Below are 22,138 nucleotides of genomic sequence, written 5' to 3'. Positions count from 1 at the left end.
GAGGAAGCATGGGGAACCATAGTTAACTTATGAACAAACACAAAAAAGAAAAAGAAAGAACAAACCAAGCTAGCATAAATATATTAAAAGCAGACAAACAACAGCAACCACAACGACAACAACAAAAAGGATATCTAAAATAAAAGACAAAAATATCATACACAAAATACTAGATGGAACGATTAATCTTCAAAAACCAACGTTGTTATTGGGCTACTCGTCGCCACCAATTCACCACCACCAGCGAAAACACATGGAGAAGAAAACAGTCAAACCGTTTTTTTTTTAGCAGGGGAGCAAATCAATCCTTGTATTGTAAACCCTATACATAGCAATATGCCATCCTTCTGCGCGCGTACAAGAAAATTTTTTTTTTACAGCCAAATTTCACCTCCGTCTACCCTGCTCGGTTGGTAAATGGGAAATTGTAATGTCTTGAGTTCCCCCTTCTCCCCCCCCCCCCTAATCTCCTGCCAGTCGCTTTCAAAACTAGGCGCGCTCGGTCGGCTAATCGATAAATTAATGATTTGCGTTATTCTAGTGTTTGCCGCTAGCTTCGTTTTCTGTTATTCGATGACCTACGTTACTTGCGTTGCGTTACAGGAATGGAAATCTGAGGATAAGTGGGACAGCAACAAGAGAGACGAAGATGGGACATAAATAATGGTCGCTCGGGGACAGGAACGGGTGTGGAGGATGAAACATACAAACAGACATACACACACACACATGAAGTTACAGTTCTTTCGGTCGAGATCACATGTTCACATGAATTAGGATAATGGTTGGGAGCTTCGCTAGCTGCCCTAGCCTGGTTAAGGGTTGCGCTTACGCCTCTATTCCTGATGCTCCAGCGACGCCCTGTTTTCTCGCATCCGTTTAAGCTTTCGCTTTAAAGTGAGCACACCTGCGGAAGACGAAAAGGATTAGTGCGAATGTTGGTTTTTTTGCTGTTGTTGTTACGCCCTATTTTGCGTCGGGAAGTACAAGCCCGCCACTTACACTTGATCGTCTGGTAGGCGGTCTTTGCGGACATGTCGGTGAGCGTTACTTTGTTAGCTTTCTGTTTGCTGAAGAGACGGATAAAGGAATTGCATTAGAAAATAAGTCCGGGCCCGAGCAGGCACGCCAAAAGAGAATGGAATTGAAAAACGAAGCGGCCTAAATAACTGCAACGCCATGGATGGATGTCCCATTACGTAGATGCATGGGTTCGAAATGCTCCATTCTCCGGCCGGAAAAGCTCTTAAACACCGTACTTAAATATTTACCTTTCGTGCAGCTTTAGCTCGAGGTAGGCCTGTTGGAGGTTGCGAAAGTGGCGAAAGTTTTGCCAGTCGTCGGACAGTATGCAGCGGAAGGCGGACCCGCCGCCGGCACAGTCGTGCGGGTGCAGATGGTAGATTTTGTGGTACAGCAGCTTCAGCAGCGGCGAGTTCCACACGCACGAGCAGTACCACAGCCAGTAGCACACCTTGAGCGGGAGCAGCTCGCGGCGCGCGTACAGCGTCGGTATCAGAAACTCGAACGGCAACAGATTCAGAAACAGATAGATCCTGGAAGAGAGAGAGATAGAGAGAGAGCAATTGTGTGTATGTCGTTAGACGATTCAGGCGTTTTCTAGTGTACTGCAACCAGTGCTGCAAAATGTCACTGTCAGTGTTATACAAACATCTGACTGAAACAAAATCCATGTCAGCGATAATCAGAGATGATACTCAAAACGATTGGTGTGACCAATGCATGCTTCGTGACATTTTTGCGACACAACGCTTGGTCAGTCACTTTGTCATGACTTTTTTTTACTGCGATCAGTTCTGCAAAATATCACTGACATAGTCATGACAAATTCCGGCTGAAACAAAATCATGTCAGCGTCACAAGCTCTACTGTGATGATCAGTGGTGAGACTCAAACAGTTGTTGCGACCATCACATACTTGGTCATTTTGCTGCTTGGGACCACACGCCAAATATATTCCAAGAATGTCGTGATTATCGCCAAGTGAGTGATCAAGATTTGGGTGGTTAACAAAATGTCACCAAGCATGTGATTGGTACACCAATTGTGTATATCTCACCTCTGATCATCTCAGTTGTGTCACGTGAGCTGACTTGAACTTCATTTCAGTCATGAGTGTTGGTGACTGCAATAGTGGTATTGGGCAGCAGTGTTCACAGCCAGAAAAAGTCATGATTGTGTTTGCGCCGGCATTAAGCACAGCTTATCAGTCAGAGTATCGCATTTAACTCAAGCATTCGCATGTTGTTTTCGGCATGTCATGACACACTTTCATTGAGTATCAGCAATGAGCATCAAGCTACCACGGATATGTTCATTGTTTTCGTTGGTGTACGTGTCATGATGCTCATGACATTTTACAGCACTGACTGCAACACCAACCCCTCCCGCTTACCAGGTGCCACACTTGAGCAGCGCAAACGTTGTCAACCATTGGGGCCGGACCGTCCGGGAGGCGGCCAGCAGGAACGCTTCCTCGCCCGCACCATACACCGCCAGGTACAGGTTGAGCAGGATGCTATAGTTTTCGAGCCGCAGCGCGAAGCAGCACAGCAGCAGGGCGGCATTGAGCGCACCGGAAAACGCGACCGAATAGTCGCCCCGGGACAGCTGCGTGACCGTGGTGAGCACGCGGTACGATACCAGCACGACCGTCACGATCTCGAACTTGGCCGGATCGCACGCCGTGGCAAAGATGGCGTTGATGTACTGGGGGAAGTATTTGCCGGTCTCGCGCATCACCTCCGGCCGGATCAACAGCGCCTGGTAGAGCAGCAGGAAGAGGGTGGCGCTCGCGTAGAAGCATATGTTCCACAAGTGCTGCACGGTCGGGCCATGCCGGTGGGCCTTGACGCGCCCCAGACGCAACAGTCGCTGCGGGAAAGTGGCAACAGTTAGGGCGCGTGCGGTTTTGACGGGCTTGTGCTTAGGGGGTTAACTTACCACGACCAGGCGCCGGAACTGCACGAACATGAGCCCGAGCAGGCAGCTCAGCCAGAAGATGCTGTTCAGCGTTTCCCGGAAGCTGTGCTCGGACGAAAGAAGCCACGAGCGGAGGGAACGCAGCTGCAGCAGCACCATCGCGCACACACAATTCTGTTTCGCTGTTTGCTGCACCCGGACACTACCGGAATGATTTGCACATTGATTTGGAATTGGACGAACCAGCCGAAAGGGTAACCGGAACACCGGGGGTTTTGGTAAACGGAACGGGAAATGTTGGGTAAAAAGAGCGAACAACCATACAAGCGCGACCGAGCAGAGCTTTCGTTTTGTGCGTTTTTTTGACGTTTTGCCCCTTGCTTGTCAGACGGTTGTTGCGGCGAAGGTAATTTTCACACCACGGTGGCTTTGGTCCGCCCGGTTGCCCGGCAACGGCACAACCACGGGCACACGGGATGCGCTAGTTAGCCGACCGCTTGCTTTGCCTTCCCGCACGAAAACAGATGGAGCTGAGCTGGTGGGCAACAGCTTCGCTGACAGCTGATCGATTCCATCCAAACATAAACAAACCACCTGCCAGTTATGGTACGGCGGGGCGTTTGGAAACGTGACTTTGAAGGGCATTATTAATGGAAAATGAACACTTTATGTAAATGCGAATGAATTTCATTGCGAGCGCACTAATCGAATAGTAATCGAAGTGAAAAATGAAACGGAGAAAATTAACATACAATAATGCTTCCTGCTCTGTTGACAGTTAACCCTTGGATGTACATGACACACATTAAATTTGAATTTTTCAAATACAAACCGTTATTATAGTGTTTTTTTTATTTATTTTCTTATCTCTTTTGCCACATCGCATAGTTTTGTATGCCTTTTTGATGATTTATTTTAATGTCGCATCACAAGCGTAACAAAAATAAAAAAAAAAAACAAAACAATTGTCATGATGATGCATCTTCGTGTAGCGGATTTGGTTACTTTCTGTAAAAGCTGTGTTGTACACTTATTTGAGTGGAATAAAATGATGAACATTTCCCAAGTACCACAAATCCACTAAACGACCACTAAACAGGCTCTAAATGGCTGAAGTTCTCAACCTAAAAGGAATCTAAAAAGACTTCGTTTAGCAGACGGTGAACGACCGATGCATTCTAAAAATAGCAAAAAAGCTGGTGGCGCCATCTGTTGATGGAATACCCAACCAGTGGAGTGCTTTCTTAGCTTAGAGAGCATTCACCTTCACTCTGTACTGTCATATGGTTTCGCATTGAAGTTATGCATTGCTAGAACTAGAGCGGCGATACGATTGTTTAAATATCCCAAGCGCCACAGATTAAGCTTAAACGACTGGAAAATTGAATATCCATAGAAAAAAAATGAAAGCTCCACAGCTTCATTGGTTTGATCAATAGATGGCGTATTACAACTCATCATTATATTGCTATCCTTTTCTTGCAATGTGTTTCGACAAGTTTTATCTTATTATAACCTATATAGCCGTCTAACTATCTGAGCAAAAATCTATATGAATGGTCATGTGGTCAGATACGTGGGTATCAACACCAACGACCATTACTTAAATCTCACTTCTTTCAGTGCTGGTGGTTTTCGTTGGAGTTAAGTATTTAAACAAGCGTATCGCCTTTCTAGTTCTAGAGATGCATAACTTCAATGCGGAACCATACAACAGAGGACAGGGTACAGAGTAAGAGGAAATGAGAAAGCTCTCATCCAAGCGATGAAGCTCAACTGGTTGGGGTATCCCACCAACAGAGCGCTACCAGCTTTTTTGCTATTTTTAGAATGCATGAGTCGTTTGCCGTCTGCTAAACGAAGTCTTTCTATATTCGGTTTAGGTAGAGAGCTTGAGTCGTTTAGAAGCCGTTTAGTGGTCGTTTAGTGGATTTGTGGCACTTGAGTATAAGACTCCAATGTGAACCATTTGTACAGAAGCAAGTGAGAATTGAATAACGGTCGTTGATGTTGATACCCACGTATCTGACCACACGCCCAATCATATAGATTTTTGCTCGGAATGTTAGAAGTCTATATAGGTCATGATTAGATGAAGTTAGGCGAAACACATTGCAACAAAAGGATAAAAATATATACACTTGGATTAAATAGAAACAACAAACTTACGTCGGCTACCGGCAACATTCGCTTAGAGTCTTTGCGTCGTAATTGAATGATGAATTTTGCATCAGTTCGGAATTTAATCGCATCATCAGATTTGTACATTTTTTCTGATTTTTTTTAAAGTGTGTATTTATTTGCAAACAACGATGAAATTGGACTTTCCGCGTGTGTTTCTGTTTTGTAGTACGAATCGGGAGAAATTAAAAACGTTGAATTATGATTTCTCATCTGACATCCGTCACACATCCCTGCCTATGACTCTAATAAGGCACCTTGCTCGATGCCAGTCCTCTGATCATCTGGCCCTCTTCCTCCCTCCCCCACACCCATGCCCTGCTCCCCGTGATCGCTACATCCTCCCTGCGCAGGCTCACCTTCCTTACTGCAACTTTACCCGTGAGGGCCGCAAGAAAAGGAGGCTTGAAGGGCGAGCAGGCCGAACGTTTAGTTGTGTCAGTTTTCCGTGGGAGGTGGTGGGTGGTCAGGCTCCGCACATCGATCCGTAGTAATTATCATCGTAAGATTACATTAGAACTCAACAATACTCAAGATAAAATAACATCTTATTTTTGCTCTTTCGCAATCCCATCCCCACTAATGCAGCAAACGTGATCTGCATGATCACGAATTGCTCCCTGTCCCCCCTGTCTGCTCCTCTATATAGGAACGTGTGCAAGGCTCGTGTGCTGTGACTTGCGCACCGATTGTTTCCGATGTGTGAACATGTGCGTTGTATGTGTTATGTATGTGTGTTTGTGTGTGCACTGCAACATAATCGTTGCAGTGCGGTCTGGGAAGAAAAAAAAAACACTTTGTGTGTGTGTGTGTGTGCCATTGCCAGCACAGCAGCAGATTTCAACATTCACCACACAATCGCTTGCTTTTAATTATATACAAAACTAATAGTTGTAAAACGTTTCCCTTCTCTTTCTCTCTGTTTCATTCTTTTCTGTTCAAATTCAATTGGACGTATCGTCTGTATGCATTGTTCTATTCGTTTTCTAACCTTTTCGTTTCTGTTTCGTCTGTTCTTACTTGCACGATGTTAATGTTTATGTCAAGTTAGCTTGATTTACTTTTACAACCTGCTGTATCGTATTCCTGTTTTTCTTTTTTTTCCCCTCTAAACGTGCTAAGTTTATGTTGCTTTACCCATTTCGTTCTCATATATTACTCTCCTTCTCTCTCTCCCTATATATCTCTCTCACTCACACTTTATTGCTGTTCTAACATCTCCGTTTCTATAGAAACCTTAATAACAAAAAAAACTTAGAATACGTTTATATAATGTATTGCTTATAACGTAGGCTTTTCGTAACAGAGGAACGTGTGTCGGGGCCCGTTTCCCACAGCCCTCTCACGCTGCTCCCTCACGGCATGTGTTTATGCCCGCTTCTGCTTCACTGTCCTGCTCGCTACATTGGCTGCATTGACCCTTTTAACCCTCTATAGTCGCAACTGTGTTTTCGTTATTCAATTCCCCCTTCCTTGCGATTTGAGCTTGGCTCCTACAGCACTTTTACATGCACACGCACAGAAACACACACACACACATACGCACACATCGGAATGCGGAATAGTGAACTTTCCCCTCCCCTTCCGTTATCTATCCCCCAAAAACGGAAGGAGGCAACGGAAACCCCTTCTTTCTCTTTCTGCCCGTCGAGCTCGCCCGCTGCTGCTGTCCCCCTTAGCACTCCGACTTGTCCTCCTCGACCAGCAGCTGCGTGTCCTTGCCCGTGTCGTGCATCGAAGGGTTAAGCTCCTTCGGGCGCAGATTCAGCTGGGGCGACGTTTTGTGCGTGATGCTGCTCGGCGCCAGGATGGCCGACACCGGCTCTGTGAACGGTCCGGTCGACAGGGATGCACCTTCCTTCCTGCCGTTCAGCTTGCCCACATCCGACGGCACTTCGTAGATGTCTAGGGGAGGCGGAACAGTAGAACGTAAAGATTAGTACGTGACACTAAGCAACGTCACCTTCTCCTCCTCCTCGAATACGTACCCGAGGGCATATTACTGGTCGGCATCGGATCGGAACCGGCCTGGACGGCATCGTACATCGGGTTGCTAAAGTCTGTGTTCTTGTTGTTGAGCGTATCGAGACTGTAGCCATCGAGCGGGGTAACGGCGGTGCCGGCGGTGGTACCGGTGGCGACGCCACCTGGCACACCCGGCAGCCGCTGGGCGGACGGGAACTCGGACGAATTGAACTCCACGTTCGTGCCGGGACGGAACGAGACGCTCTGGGACGAGCTGAGGCTCGGTTTGCCACTGTAGGTAGGATGACAGGAAGTAAAAGTGTGTGTCGTTATGATTTTGCAAATCGGATGTATGAATCTGGTATCTCCAATAAACTGGATGTATGGAAGTCCTCATTTTGGAAGGCACAAGAATATTCTAGGAATGTATGAATTCTGCCGGAAGATTCAAGTTAGTTCAGGAAATTGATAAGTTATTGTTGATCAATTTCAGTAAGGTGGAATCTATTCAGAATTATGAATTATGAATTATGAGCATACTGTAGTATGCTTACGAATCTTCAAGGAACTCGATCCTTGAAGAAATTTATGAATCTTGTATCATGTACCTTTAAACTTTCCTAAATGTGTTTGGAATTATGAGTATTAATCGAGATCCTTACAAATTTACGAAAGGCTCACGAATCTCCAATATATTAGCCCTAAAAAGATACTTGAAGAAATTCATGAATCGTGCATACTAGGCTAATCCGTCTTAGTGTAATTATTAAGAATAATTGAGTTTGATTCCAGGTTTTCCCATTTTATGGAATGATCCTGAATCTCCAAGGTATTTGCCCCGAAGAGCCTTTATCCTCGAGGATATCGGTGAATCTAGCTTTATCTGCTAGTTCCACTTCGTACATGTATTCATAGTAGACAGATTTCCCCAACTGTTTGAAGACTCATGACTCTCCAAGAATTCGTCCTAACCATAATCCGTGAGGAAATTCATGGACCTTTGCATCACCTGCCAGTCCAACCATCCTGCATACATCCAGAACCTTAAGCTGCACCGCAAAAAAAAAAAAAAATGCACTTACAATGGTCGCTTCTTGACGATGACAAACAGCCCGATAGCGATGATGATCAGCATCAGGATGAGCAGCGGCACAAAGATGGCGGTCGTGCTGCTGCCGGCGGCGCCCAGTATCTTCTCGCTGTACACCTCGCAGTGGGTGCCGGAGAACTCGGGCAGACAGACGCACACGAGCTCGCTGCTCGGTGCGCCCGGGCCAGCGTCGGCCTCCTTGCAGAGCCCTCCGTTCTGGCACGGGCAGACACGCGGTGCCGGTCGTGGCCGCTCAGCCGCTGTGGAACGGAATAAAAGAGAATGATACAATGAGATCGTCTGCGGGTTTCGGGAATCCGAGGTGTCGTTGCGTTTACGTACGAGCATCGCAAACAACTTCGGCCGTGCTGCGGTGCGACGTCGGTACGGTGTTGTCCGGGCAGGAGCAGCGTCTGCCGCCCGGTACGAGCAGACACAGATGGGAGCACGGGTTCCGGTAGCACGGATTGTTCAGCGTGGTGTTGTAACGCAACTCATGATAGACTGAAAATGGGAGATAGAGATGGGACGGCGGCGCGCAATTAGTGTCAGCGGTTTTTGTGATGGATCTCACCCCACACTGCTTACCCTTAATGCTGGACGGATTGGCAAGGTTGCGTTGCACCGTCACCTGGACGCCCCGGCCAAACTTGTCCTGCCGCAGCAGCTCGCCGGTGTCGCGCGTCACCCAGTACAGGCTGGACTCGAACACGTCCAGCGACACCGGATGCTTGAGCAGGTCGCCCTTCAGCACGGTGCGCCGCATCGTGCCGTCCGGCTTCATCACCTCGATCGTGTTCAGCTTCGTGTCGACCCAGTAGACCGCGTGGTCCTGCGAGTAGTCGACCGTCAGCCCGGCCGGATGCCGGATCGCCTCGGTAATGATGGGCCGGCGCTTCGACCCGTCCATCCACGACACCTCGATCTTGGGCGCGCTGCCAGCGTCGGCCCAGAACATGCGCCCGAGCTGCGGATCGACCGCGATCGCCGTCGGCACCTCCAGCCCGGCCTGCACCAGCGCCCGCCGGTACCGGCCGTCCGTCTTCGCCACCATGATGCGGCCGCGCGGCTTCGACCCGGTCCGGTCCGTCTCCGCCCAGTACAGGTTGTCCGCCACCCAGTCGACCGCCAGGGCCGTCGGCTTGGTGCCGCCCTTCATGTTGAGGTCCTGCGCGTACCCGACCTTCGCGTCGCCGTTCATCGCGTTCACCATGTAGGAGCGCTTGATCGTCTTGTCGTAGCTGTCCGTCCAGAAGATCATCTGCGACTCGGGATTGTAGTCGAGCGCCTCGATCCGCTTCTCGCCCGCGATCACGTCGAACTGGCGGTTCTGGGCCGGCTCGTACGCCCGTATCTCCGGCCCGCCGGACAGCACCAGCAGCGGTTCGCCCTTGAGCGCCTTGCACACGCCCGACACCCGGTCGGACAGCCGGAACCCTTCCCGGCAGCCGCACTCGTACGTGCCGTTCAGGTTCGTGCAGAGGTGCGAGCAGCCGTGCGTGCCGGTCGCACACTCGTCAATGTCCGTGCAGCGCTTCTTGTTCGACGCGTCGATGATGAAGCCGGCGTAGCACGCGCAGATGTAGCCGTCGGTCAGGTTGACGCAGTGATGCTCGCAGCCGCCCTTGTTGAGCGCCGAGCAGCTGGCCGTCCGGTGGCAGCCCAGCTCGTCCGAGCCGTCGCCGCAGTCGTCGGCGTAGTCGCACACCTGCGCCCGGTCGATGCACTTCTTGTTCGCGCACTGGTACTGTGTGTACAGGTCGCACGGTTTCTGGCGGGCCGCGCACAGCGTCATGTTGTTCTCGTCCGACCCGTCGCCACAGTTGTCCACCCCGTCGCAGATCTGGTACCGGGCGACGCAGCGATGGTTCGCGCACTGGAACCGGCGCAGCGTGTCGCAGTTGAAGTTGGTGCAGACGGAGGCCGCCTCGTCCGAGTTGTCGCCGCAGTCGTCCGTACCGTCGCACAGGTCCGACGGCAGCACGCACAGGTTGTTGGCGCACTGGAAGCGCGACTCGGGACAGTAGCGGCCGCCCGGGAAGCGCGGCGGACAGCCGATCTCGTCCGACATGTCCCGGCAGTCCCGGTCGCCGTCGCACCGGAAGTAGGCGGCGATGCAGTGCCCCGACTTGCACTGGAACGTGCCGTTCTTGCACTGGAAGCCCTCGCACCCGTACTCGTCCGAGTTGTCGCCGCAGTCGTCCTCGTGGTCGCAGCGCCACCGGCTCGAGATGCACTTGCCGTTGTCGCACCGGAACTCCGACTCGGAGCACTCGCGGTACTTGCCCTTGCACTGGGTCTCGCTCTCGTCGCTACCGTCGCCGCAGTCGTCCGCAAAGTCGCACATCCACTGTCTGTTGTGTGTGGCGGGGGTGAGGAAAGGGAGGGGCGTGAAGGGAAGAGAGGGGGAAAATTCAGCAAAATAAAGCATTGTGTGAGAGTTAGAGAATCAGAATAATCAATTGGTTTCTAATTTTAGGAAGGACCTACAAAATATCTCATTCCTAGCGTTACGTAATTTATGGACGATCGCTTATAAGTTCAATTCTTCATGTGGGAAGTATTGAGTTTGCCCTCAAGTCTTTTTTTCTTTACTTTAAGATGTTGTCAATATTTGAATCTTTGATCATCCAACCATTGTGCCTCCCATATAGAGTAGACCCCCTGCATAACGAGTACTTCTTTTAACGAGCACTCTTTCGATACCCCTTTCGACGAGCAAATGTCAAATATGAGTCACTGGCATGGATTTTCATTGGTTAACGTTATAATCCCTACAACTATCTAGGCTCAACTATGACGGGAAATTAAAGTTGTTTGTTGCATTCACTGTGGGTCCTAATATTGAGGTCCAGAGTTTAATTGAACAAAAGTAAGTCAAAAAACAAAAGTACAGCGAGGTCTATGTGCAGGGATGAAGCCATTTTTGAACATACAAAATTCAAAACAAATCTCACACGCTTGGGGTAGCATCCATAAATTACAGAGCGTTCAAACTGAAGTAGACGGGAATATCTTCTCTACATTGGAGTTTACGTGTTACAGAAGGACCAAAGAAGGACTCTGCGTTGCGTAATTTAGAGATGTTCCCTTACGCAACTTCAACATCTCTCCAGATTGTAGTACTTGAAGTTGCAGAAACCCCAAAGTGGACAGGGCAAACACAAACACGTACCTTGGAATGCAGCGGTTGTTGTTGCACTTGAAGTCGGTTTCCTGGTTGCACTGGGGGCAGTTCTCCGGCAGCTCGTCGCTCTTGTCGCGGCAGTCGTCCTTGCCGTCGCAGAACAGCCACTTCGGGATGCAGCGGTAGTTGGACTGGCCCGGGCAGCGGGACCACCCGGTGGTGCAGTTGCGCTGCCGGCACATGTACGCCGGCTCGTCCGAATCGTCCCCGCAGTCATTGTCGAAGTCGCACATCCACAGCTTCGGTATGCAGCGCCCGTTCTTGCAGCTGAACTCCGTCTCCGGGTCGCACGTACGCTTGTCTGTTTGGGAAAGGAAGGAAAAGGAAGCAGCGTGATGATCAAAACACTGGTCAAGATCATTCCTTGGACATGCGAAGCCCCAAGAATTACTTACGACAAATCTCCGGATCCTCGTCGCTGCCGTCCTTGCAGTCGGCGTCGCCATCACACTTCCAGCTGTCCAGGATGCACCGGCCGCTCGACTTGCACTTAAAGTCCGACACCGGGCAGGGCAGGTCGCAGTTCTGCTCGTCCGTACCGTCCCCGCAGTCGTCCGTGCCGTCGCAGATGGTGGTCGAGGGCGTGCAGTTGCCGTTGCCGCACTGGAACGTGCCCGCCCGGCAGTGCCGGGCCGGGCAGCTCGCCGGCTCGTCCGACCGGTCCTTGCAGTCCGGCTCGCCGTCACACTTCCAGAACCACGGGATGCACTTCTCGTCGTCGCCGCCGCACCGGTGCTGCCCGCTGGTACAGTTCGCAATGCACGTCTTCTGGTCGCGCGCCAGATAGAACTGGTTCGGGCAGGCGCACCGGTAGCTGGGGGCGCCCTCCTCCAGGTAGCCCTCCACGTTCAGGTAGGTCGACTCGAGCGGTGGCGCGAGCAGGCAGAGATGCGAGCAGCCCCCGTTGGTGGTGCCGCACGGGTTCGGGAACGGGATCTGGCGCAGCGGGTGGCTGATGTGCACGTCGTACGGCCGGTGGGTCGTGTTCCGCACCACCGTGTAGTTCGCGCCGGTAAACTTGTTCGCCCGCAGGATCGCCTTCAGGTTCCAGTCCGTCCAGTACAGGCTGTCGTCGAAGATGGAGAGCGCAAACACGTGCGGTACCCGTGCGCCGGACAGCACCACATGCCGGTGCCGTCCCTCCAGATCGGCGAACGCGATGTAGTCCAGATGGGCGTCGGCCCAGTAGATCCGGTCGGTGAAGTAATCGATCGTCAGTGCGTTCGGCCACGCGATGTCGTCCTCCCACGTGAGAATGCGCGTAAAGTTCGACCCGTCCATACCCATCTTGGCGATGTACGCCTGCAGATGCCAGGAGGTGAAGTACAAATAGCCAATGCCCGGATGGACGACGATCGCGCGCGGATCTACCACGCCTGACCGGAGCGTCTTGCGCCGCGTACCGTCCAGCTCGGCCACGTCCAGGTTCTTCGAGTGGCGGTCGAGCCAGTACAGCTTCCGCCCGACCCAGTCGATCGCGATGCCCTCCAGCCCGTGCGAATCGTGCTTGATCACCGGCGTCTTCTCGATGCGCACACCGTCCTCCACCAGCGAGCCGAAGCTCGACTTGAAGATCGTCTTCGCCGTCACGTCGCAGAAGTACATCTCGTGCTGCTGCATGTCGAAATCGATCGCCACCACGTTCATCAGATCCTGGTGGATCAGGTTGTACTGGTGACCGTCGGTCGACATGTTGCGCACGTAGTACTTGTTGCTGAAGATCAGCCACGGCTTCGTGTCGTCCTTACGCTTGCACGTGTGCTCATCGTTCTGTCGCTCGTAGTACCGCTCGTCACACTTGCAGTAGTAGCCTCCGGGCGTGTTCGAGCAGTGCTGCGAACAAACACCCGGCGTCTCAATGCACTCGTCAATGTCTGCACAGGCCTTGCCGTCTTCCAGCAATCTGAGAAAAAAGAGAGAGAGGCAAATGGATTGAAATGTCTGCAAGCGCTCACCGCGCAGAGGTTCTCCCACGCTATTACTCACTTGTAGCCCTGGTTGCAGTCGCAGTAATAGCTCGTCAGCGTGTCGACGCACTTGTGGCCGCACCGGTGTATCTCCACCTTCGCACACTCGTCCACGTTGCAGTGCAGCGGCTCGTCCGACTCGTCCGTACAGTCCGGCACCTTGTTGCACACCAGATGGTAGTCGATGCACTGCCCATTGTTGCACGTAAACTTGCCCTCCGCGCACGTCGCGTTGTCCTTCTTGCAGCCGACCTCGTCCGAGTGGTCCCCGCAGTCGTCCTCGCCGTCGCACCGGTACTGGTTGCGGATGCACTTGAAGTTCTGGCAGGTGAACTCCTGCGGCGTACAGGTCTTATACTGGCTGTTGCAGTTCTTGCCCTCGTCCGAGCCGTCGCCGCAGTCGTTGTCGTGATCGCACACCCAACCCTTTGTTGGAAGAAAGTTGCAGCGTCGTTAGGTGATGAATCGTATGCTAGGAGACCTTAACTGAGATCTGACATCTTGGCTGGGACATATGTGAAGAACTCAGGTGCTGAGTGAGCTTTGTCCCTTATATTGGTTATACAATGACTCTAAAGTTTAAGCCCATTTTTCTAATATTCTTTCCTACAGCACCTAACATAACTATATGATATTCTTGAGGATATCCAAACGACATCAGAACCTAGTATATCTGCTAAATCCTTTACTCGCTATACGTCCAACATTTAATATTAATTGACGCTGCATCTGTATCGCGGGTCTTTGAATTGGGGTGATATAGGGTTATGACAGTCCTTTAACACACGTTGAAGACCAACAGATCCAACAGTTGGAGGCTTCAAATATCAAAAGGCCTCAAGTTTTGTAGTTGATACTTCATGGCATGACATGTTTGCATCAGTTTTATGTATCCATATGTGCATATTTGAGATCTTGGCTGGGACACAATGTAAAGAACTTAGTTGCTGAGGCCCCATTTTCTGATGTTCTTTCCTACAGCACCTACCATAACCATAAATAGGTTCCTGAGGATATCCAATCATCAGAAGCTAGAATACCTGCTAAAACTGTTCCTCGCTATATTTATAACATCGACTGTCTTTTCTCTGCTGTATCTGTATCGCGGGACTTTGAATTGAGGTGATATAGGGTGGCATTAGAGCCTTAGACCACCTTTAACACACGTTGAATTCCAACAGATTCAATAGTTGGAGGCATCATACATAGGGCCTCAAATCTTATAGTTGAAACATCACGTCATGACATCTTTGGATCAGTTTTATGTGTCCATATGTTCTTATGTCTAGAATTTTTATCATAACAGAGCTAGAAAGTCTTCGTAGTAGCATTTGAAAATTCTAAGCAGGGATACTGAATACACTCATCAAGACATCCGTTAAATATTAGATCAACACAGGAATAATGAGTTTCACATTTTCCAGATAATTTCCAGCCAAGTATTTTCATCTATATATAAGAACATTGAAATCCCCTTCATAATGATTTCCTCTTTTAACGAGTTGTTGATAAGTAAGAGCACTCTAATCGAATGACCCGTTGTAACGACCTTAAAGAGTTCGTTGTACGAGGGTCTACTGTATGTCTGTAGCACAAATATTGATCTGTTATACGTCTGAAGACATCAAAATCTTTTACAGTCTCTCCAAAAAATAGGGAGATCTTGGTACCTCACAGATTAGCAGTAGTCTACTGTGTCTTAGAGCTTCCAGATTATTGTCTAGTAGTTTGAAGTAGACAGACCTGTTTGATATTGAAACGATCCTCAATTCACAAAACATTCTACAGCTGAGTATTTGAAACTCAAACGCATCTACGATATATTCCAAGAGTCATTAGCGTCGAACCCAACATTTTGATGTTTAAACCAAACGTCTAAGGTCACCTTTCACCCCGCGGGGTGAACCTGATGCACTTACCTGATTGATGCATCGGCCGTTCGCGCACGTAAACATGTCCTCCCCGCACGGCTGCGGCGACGGACAGTGCTGCAGCGTGGTGTTCTCGTCCGCCCCGTCCACACAGTCCGGGTCGCCGTCGCAGATCCACTTCTTCGGGATGCACTGGGCCCGGGCCCACGCCTTGTTCTCGTGGCAGGTAAACTCCGTGTCCTCGTCGCACTTGCGATCGTTGCACTGGTGCCGGTTGTCCTCGTCCGAGTTGTCCAGACAGTCGTTGTCGCCGTCGCAGATGTAGATGCGCGGTATGCAGTTGCCGTTGTCGCACGTAAACAGATCGCCGAAGCACGTCCGGCCCTCCGACTTGCAGTACTCCGGCGGTTCGTCCGCCCCGTCCCCGCAGTCATCGTCGCCGTCGCAGTACCACGTCGCCGGTATGCAGCGATGGTTCGGGCAGCGGAAGCTGTTCTGCGGACAGGTGCGCTGCGCACAGTGCAGCGGATTCTCGTCCGAGTTGTCCCCGCAGTCGTTGTCGCCGTCGCACAGCCAGTACGGCTCCACGCAGATGTTCGTCCGGTCGCACTTGAGATGGTTCGGCGGGCAGGTCGTGTTGGTGGGGCACCGCTCGTGCGTCTCGTCCGACGTGCCGTTGTCCTTGCAGTCGTTCACGCCGTTGCACACCTGCGCCTGCGGGATGCAGCGCCCGTTCGCGCAGGTAAACTCCCCATCCACGCACGGCGGGTACGAGCAGCCCTCCTCGTCCGACCCGTCCTTACAGTCGTTCTCGTGGTCGCACTTCCACGACTTGAAGATGCACCGGCCGTTCGCGCACCGGAACTCGTTGGCCGCGCACGAATGGAACGCACAGTAGTTGACGTCCTCGTCCGAGCCGTCCCCGCAGTCGTCGTCCCCGTCGCACGACCACATGCGCGAGATGCACTTGCCGTTCTGGCAGTAGAACTTGCTCGCGTCGCACGTGTGGTTCTTCGGTGCGCACATGCGCCCCTCGTTCACCGGCTTGGTCGTGTCGTCGCACTTGCACTCCGGCTTGCCGTTCGCCCCCGGATGGCAGCTCTGCGCACAGCCACCGTTGTTCTGCAGGCACGGGTTCGCCTGGCACTGCTGGCGCGTCGCGCTGTAGATGTGGATGTCGCGCGGCGAATCCTCCAGCCGCTTCACCATCTCGTGCACGCCCGCGCCGGTGTGCTTTTCCGCCCGGTACACGCCGCGCAGCTGCAGATCCGTCCAGTAGATGTAGTTGCGGAACACGGTGATGGCGAACGGGTAGATGGTGGCCGAGATCAGCACCTCCCGGTTGCGGCCGTCCAGCTGCGACCGCTCGATCTTCTCGCGCACCGCATCGGTCCAGTAGAGCATCCGGTCGTCGTAGTCGATCGCGAGCCCGGACGGCTGGGACAGGTCCCGGTCGATGATGGCCCGCTTGAGCGAGCCGGCCATCGTGGTGCGGAAGATCTTGCCGGACGTGCCGAACCGCCCCCAGTCGGTGAAGTACAGCGTGCCGTTGCACGGGTCGAGCACGATCGCGCGCGGCCGCTCGACCCGCGCTATCATCACCAGCTCGGTGCCGTCCGTGTTCATCGCGTAGATCGAGTTGTTCGAGCTGTCCGTCCAGTAGATCTTGCGCTGCGTCCAGTCGTACGCGATGCCCTCCGGGTTGATGCCGCGCGTCATCACCGGCGTGATGGCGGCCGCGTCCGGCTTGTCCCCGCGCAGCCACGCGATCTTCGACCACGGGCGGATCTGCGTGAAGAACAGCTTGTTGTCCGCGTAGTCAAAGTCCAGGCCGACCACGTTGGTGAGGTTGGCGACCGGTGCGAACGGCACGTTCGTCGAGGCCGGGTCGAGATCGATCGCGCGGATCTCCGTGCGCGTCGCGAAGATGATGTACTCGTCCGTTAGCTCGCAGTGCCGGCCGTCGGCACCGAGCCGCCCGACCGCACAGTCGCACCGGAAGCTCGGCTTCTGGCTGTAGTCGGGCGGCAGGGCGAAGCAGAGCTGGTCGCAGCCTCCGTTGCCCAGCCGCAGGCACGGGTTCGCGTCGTCCATCGGCTGGCTGTTGATGTCGTAGATCGTGACGTCGCGCAGCTTGGGCAGGTTGGTGCGCAGCCGCTCGGGGCGCGTACTGTTGCCCGGGAATTTGGACGCCCGGAACACGCTCGCCAGATTGCGGTCGACCCAGTACACGTCCGTGAGGAAGACGGCCAGCGCCATCGGGTTGGCTAGGTTGCGCCGAATCACCTGCCGGTGGCCCCCGCTGTACGACACCTTCTGTATCATGTCCAGCTTCGAGTCGACCCAGTACACGTCGTGCGTCAGCATGTCCACCGTGAGGTCGCGCGGGTTCGAAATGCCCGACGTCACCACCGGCGTCCAGTTCGAGCCGTCCAGGTAGCACTTGCCGATGCGCGGATACTGCCCGTAGTCGATCCAGTAGAGCAGCCGCTTGATCGGATTCACGGCCAGCTCGCGCGGCGCATCGTTCGTCGTCTTCACCAGCACCTTCCGGTGCGTCCCGTCCAGCCACGCCACCTCCACGTAGTTCTCGTGCGGGAACACGTTCGTGAAGTACAGGTTGCCCGCCACCCAGTCGATCGCGATGCCCCGGATGCCGTTGCTCCCGATGCCGTCCTTCACGATGTGCTGCAGCTCCGTGCCGTTCGGCCGCACCCGGAAGATGCCGTTCCAGTGGCCCCGGTTGTACTCGACCCAGTAGATCCACGACTCCCGGTACAGCACGTCCACGTGCAGGATGTGGTGGCCCGGGCCGGCGATCGGCACCATCGCCTCCGTGCTGTCGCGCAGGCTGAACCCGCGCGTCACGTCCAGCTGCGACACGACCGCGAACGTTTTGTAGGGCGTGCAGGCGACCTCGTTCTCCTTCTTGTAGCCGACGCCGCAGGCGCAGACGCGCGACGCCCCGGCATGCGGCAGGCAGAGATGCTCGCAGCCACCGTTGTTCTGCGTGCAGGGGTGCTGCAGCGACGACCGCTTGCGGTAGATCACCATCTGCCGCAGGTCCGGCTCGTTGTCCAGTATCAGCTTCGCGTTGTCCCCGTTCGGCAGGTCGACGCGCGCCAGCTTCTCGTACGTCGGGTCGAGGAAGTACAGGCGCGACTCGAGCACGGCCAACGCGCGCGGCTTCGAGATGGCGTTCTCCTCGCTCAGTATCGTGCGCTGCCCGGTGCCGTCGTACTCGATCGAGAGGACGGCCGGCGGCAGCCGGGTGCTGTAGTAGACGCGCCGCTTCTCCGCATCGACCGTGATCGACTCGGGGAACTGCACCGTGTCGTCGAGCACGCGCGGATCCGACCCGTCCATGCCGGCCGACGCCACCTTCGTCAGCACGCCGAAGCCGCCCTCGTCGATCCAGAACAGGCGGCCGTCGGCCGGGTCGAGCGCGAGCTGCTTCGGCTTCGCCACCGACGTCCGGTTGCCGTCGTTCGCCAGCACCACCGTCCGGTAGCGCACCTTCCCGTCCACGCTGATCGCCTCGATGTTCGAGGCGAGCCGGTTGCCCACGTACAGGTTGCGCCCGATCCAGTCGAACGCGATGGTGTAGGCCGCTCCCACCAGGCCGGTGTCGGGGCCGAGGAACTCGGTCCTGTTGCCGCCCCCGTACGGCGTGGCGTAGATCGTGCAGTTCTCATCGTCCGACTCGTCCCGCCCCTGCACCCAGTACACCATCTCGCCCTTGCGGTCGTAGTCCAGGCTGATGCCGCCCTCGATGCCCACCACCGGCATCAGGCCGCTCGAGCGCGCATCGCCCCCGTTGAACGGCACGTCCACGATCTGGTTGCCCTTGAGCAGCATGATGAACGCGTTCTCCTCTTCCGTGCAGCGGCCCTCCGGCAGCAGCCGATAGCCCGGCCGGCACTTGCACGCATACCCGGCCGGCTCGGACGGGCTCAGCAGGCACACGTGCTGGCAGGCCGCCCGCTTGCACGGGCTCTCGTACATCGGCTGCAGCGACGGATGGTGCACGTGCACCGACAGCGGCTGCGAGATCAGGTGGCTCACCACGGTCTGGTTCGTGCCGCGGTACTTGTGCGCCGACAGCACCCGGTTCAGCTGCCGATCCGTCCAGTACAGCGTGTCCTCGAACAGCGACAGCGAGTGAGCATGCAGCAGATAGTGGCTCGCCGCCAGCACCTGCTGCCGGCCCGTCCCGTTGTAGTAGCAAAAGTCGATAAAGTCGAGCTTCGAGTCGGCAAAGTAGACGCGCTGCGTCGCCACGTCGAGCGTCAGCCCGTTCGGCCAGTAGATCTTGGTGCTCACGATCGTTTCCCGCATCGTGCCGTCCATGCCGATGCGCTCGATGCGCGGGTTCTCGCCCCAGTCCGTCCAGAACAGCCACTTGGCGGTCGGGCTCGGGTCGAGGCACATGCCGCGCGGCTGCGTAATGTTTTCCCGCACCAGCACCAGCCGGTTCGAGCCGTTCTCGTGCGCCACCTCGATCGTGTTCAGCTTGCTGTCGAGCCAGTAAAGGTTCTGGCCGATCCAGTCGTAGGCGAGCCCCTCGACCAGATCTAGCCCGGTCGAGATGATCTCCTGCGGCTCCATGCCCCGGTCGAGGCGGGAGATCTTCTTCAGCTTCATGTCGCTCCAGAAGATGGTGCCGGTGTGCATGTTGGAGGCGGTCGCGACCACATTCTCCACGATGATCGGGACGCGCTCGAGGCCCTGCTCCTTCAGATCGGCCACCAGGATCGAGTGCCGGTTCGAGATGATCAGGAAGGCGGCCGGATGGTTCACCGCCTTGCACGTGTGCTTGTTCGGCTCGAGCACGTACCCGTCCACGCAGGAGCAGAAGTACGAGCCCTTCGTGTTGGTGCAGCGCTGCGAGCACAGGCCGGGCGGGTCGCACTCGTTTAGATCCTTGCAGGTGAAGTTGTCCGGCGCCAGCTCCTCGCCCGGCGGACAGATGCACAGGGCGCCGAGCGGCGTCTTCTGGCAGCCGTTCGAGCACAGGCCGGTCTGGTGCTGGCACTGGGCCAGATCGCAACCGAGCCCCTCGTCCGCACCGTTCGGGCAGTCCGGCACGTCGTCGCACACCGAGGTCAGGTTGACGCAGCGCTCCGTCACGCCCGGGCAGGCCCACTGGCCGTGGGCGCACCGTTGCGGCGGCGTCACGCACGCATGCTCCACACTCTCGTCCGACCCGTCGCCACAGTCGTCCTTGCCGTCGCAGATGTACGCCTTGAACACGCACTTCGCGTTCGCACACTTGTAGAACCCGTTCGGGCAGGTGATCTTGCTGCAGTCCTCCTCGTCCGAGTGGTCGTCGCAGTCGTTTGAGCCGTCGCAGTGCCACGCGATCGGGATGCAGACGCCCGACGACCGGCAGCGGAAGTGCTTCTCCAGGTTGCACTGGTTCGGCTCCATCGTGGGGCACCCGAGCTCGTCGCTGCCGTCGTTGCAGTCCGGTATGCCGTCGCACTTGTACGGCTCCTCCACGCACTGGCGCAGATCGGCACACTTGAACTGGTTCGCCAGGCAGGTGATCGGCGGGCAGTCCTTCTCGTCCTGCTTGTCGAAACAGTCGTCGTCGCCGTCGCACACCCAGCTCTGCGGGATGCAGTGCCCCGTGCGGGGACAGGTGAACTGGAAGTAGGCGCACGTCTTCTCCGCACAGAACGGGCCCTCGTCCGACCCGTCGCCGCAGTCGTTCTCGCTGTCGCACTTCCAGATGTTCGGGATGCAGCGGCCGTTCTCGCACGCGAACTGGGACGCAGCGCACGTCACGTTGCCGCACTCGAACTCGTCCGAATGGTCGCCGCAGTCGTTCTCCTGGTCGCACCGGAAGTTGAGCGGTATGCACCGGCCCGACTTGCACTGGAACTCGTTCGTGCCGCACGTCGGCTCTGTGCAGCGGAGAAAGAGGAAAGAATTGAGGAAAACATTGAGATTAGCCCAAGACCATTCGCCAACAACTCATTCAATGCAAGAACTGACCAGACATACACTTAGAGACAAAGAATCATCAGAATTAGAGCAAAGAGTCACTCTTTTCAGTTAGTTGAATCAGATATAATGGGTGATTCTTTTAAGATTCAAAGACGAAAAGCGTACGATTTGATGTCATTGACTACTTGATTGTGATTCAACCCACTCACTTTTTGCGAGGACTCACTCTTTTGTAACTCAAATCACTCACACTCTTTTTTTTAAATCATTAATCAGTGTGAATTAGCGCTTCGAAAGAGAGATTCATCAAAGAGGGTGATGAGGGATGATTTTGAGAGAGATAAATTACTAAGAGTGCTGAGATGAATCGCTCGAATGCGTTCATTTGTACGATTTAACTCATTTGTATCATGCACAGTAGTGCAGAAGAGTAGAAGAAGAAGTAAGAAGAAGTTTTGCGAGTAAATGTTTACAACATTTTTCATTGATTGCGGGATGTTTTTCAACAGCTTTCAAATGTTGTACTTACATTACAATAATGTTTCAGGTCTTCCACAAGATTTTCAACACGTCTCAAGCTGAATTAAATTTGACAGTTCTTTATGGTGTGTGGAAAATCATTGTTCAAGAACTGAACTTTTGTTATGATGCAAATACCCCATTTGAAAGCTGTTGAAAAACATCTTGAAGGTGGTGATCAATAATGAGCACATGCGAAAGTGACTGGGGAAACTCTATAATAGTGCTTTAAACGGCGCCAATCACTTGAATATTCAACTACAAAAAGTGAGTCAGATGAGTCGAGCTCGGTGCAATAGATTATTTTTTTACTGGATTAACAGAGAACTGAGATTAATAAAAAGACTCTGAGGAGAGTGAGTTTTTGTTATGTGCCACAGCCATCTTAAATCGCGTTAAAATTGTTTTTAAATATATTTTGTGAAAATAATTTCATCCAATGATAGGAATTCAACCACTGAGT

At 53.6% G+C, this 22,138-nt stretch overlaps 2 protein-coding genes across 6 annotated transcripts in view; both read right to left on the bottom strand.

Moving 5' to 3' along the window:
• Positions 1-277: 277 nt before the first annotated feature.
• LOC120906431 lies at positions 278-3,662 on the bottom strand. Its single transcript, XM_040318112.1, has 5 exons — positions 2,965-3,662; positions 2,417-2,895; positions 1,272-1,556; positions 1,003-1,070; positions 278-907 (listed from the first exon to the last, which is right to left on the bottom strand). The coding sequence occupies exons 1-5, from the start codon at positions 3,100-3,102 to the stop codon at positions 837-839; spliced, it is 1,041 nt and encodes a 346-aa protein (XP_040174046.1). The 5' UTR covers positions 3,103-3,662; the 3' UTR covers positions 278-836.
• Positions 3,663-5,210: 1,548 nt separating this feature from the next.
• Positions 5,211-22,138, bottom strand: part of LOC120906601 (low-density lipoprotein receptor-related protein 2) — a 54,134-nt gene continuing 37,206 nt past the window's right edge. For all 5 annotated transcript variants that reach the window (XM_040318390.1, XM_040318391.1, XM_040318393.1 and 2 more), the window contains 9 exons: positions 15,253-21,113; positions 13,353-13,759; positions 11,762-13,269; positions 11,355-11,667; positions 8,768-10,533; positions 8,522-8,683; positions 8,172-8,439; positions 7,113-7,381; positions 5,211-7,029 (listed from right to left, as the gene is read on the bottom strand). In XM_040318390.1, coding sequence (XP_040174324.1) covers positions 6,800-7,029; positions 7,113-7,381; positions 8,172-8,439; positions 8,522-8,683; positions 8,768-10,533; positions 11,355-11,667; positions 11,762-13,269; positions 13,353-13,759; positions 15,253-21,113 — 10,784 coding nt within the window. In that variant the 3' untranslated portion in view covers positions 5,211-6,799. The remainder of the gene's footprint in view (positions 7,030-7,112; positions 7,382-8,171; positions 8,440-8,521; positions 8,684-8,767; positions 10,534-11,354; positions 11,668-11,761; positions 13,270-13,352; positions 13,760-15,252; positions 21,114-22,138) is intronic.

The sequence above is a fragment of the Anopheles arabiensis genome, chromosome X (assembly GCF_016920715.1).
Source record: "Anopheles arabiensis isolate DONGOLA chromosome X, AaraD3, whole genome shotgun sequence".
NCBI classification, from domain to species: Eukaryota; Metazoa; Arthropoda; class Insecta; order Diptera; family Culicidae; genus Anopheles; species Anopheles arabiensis.
Note: the sequence above shows the minus strand (reverse complement) of the source record. Positions and strands in the feature narration are given on the sequence as shown.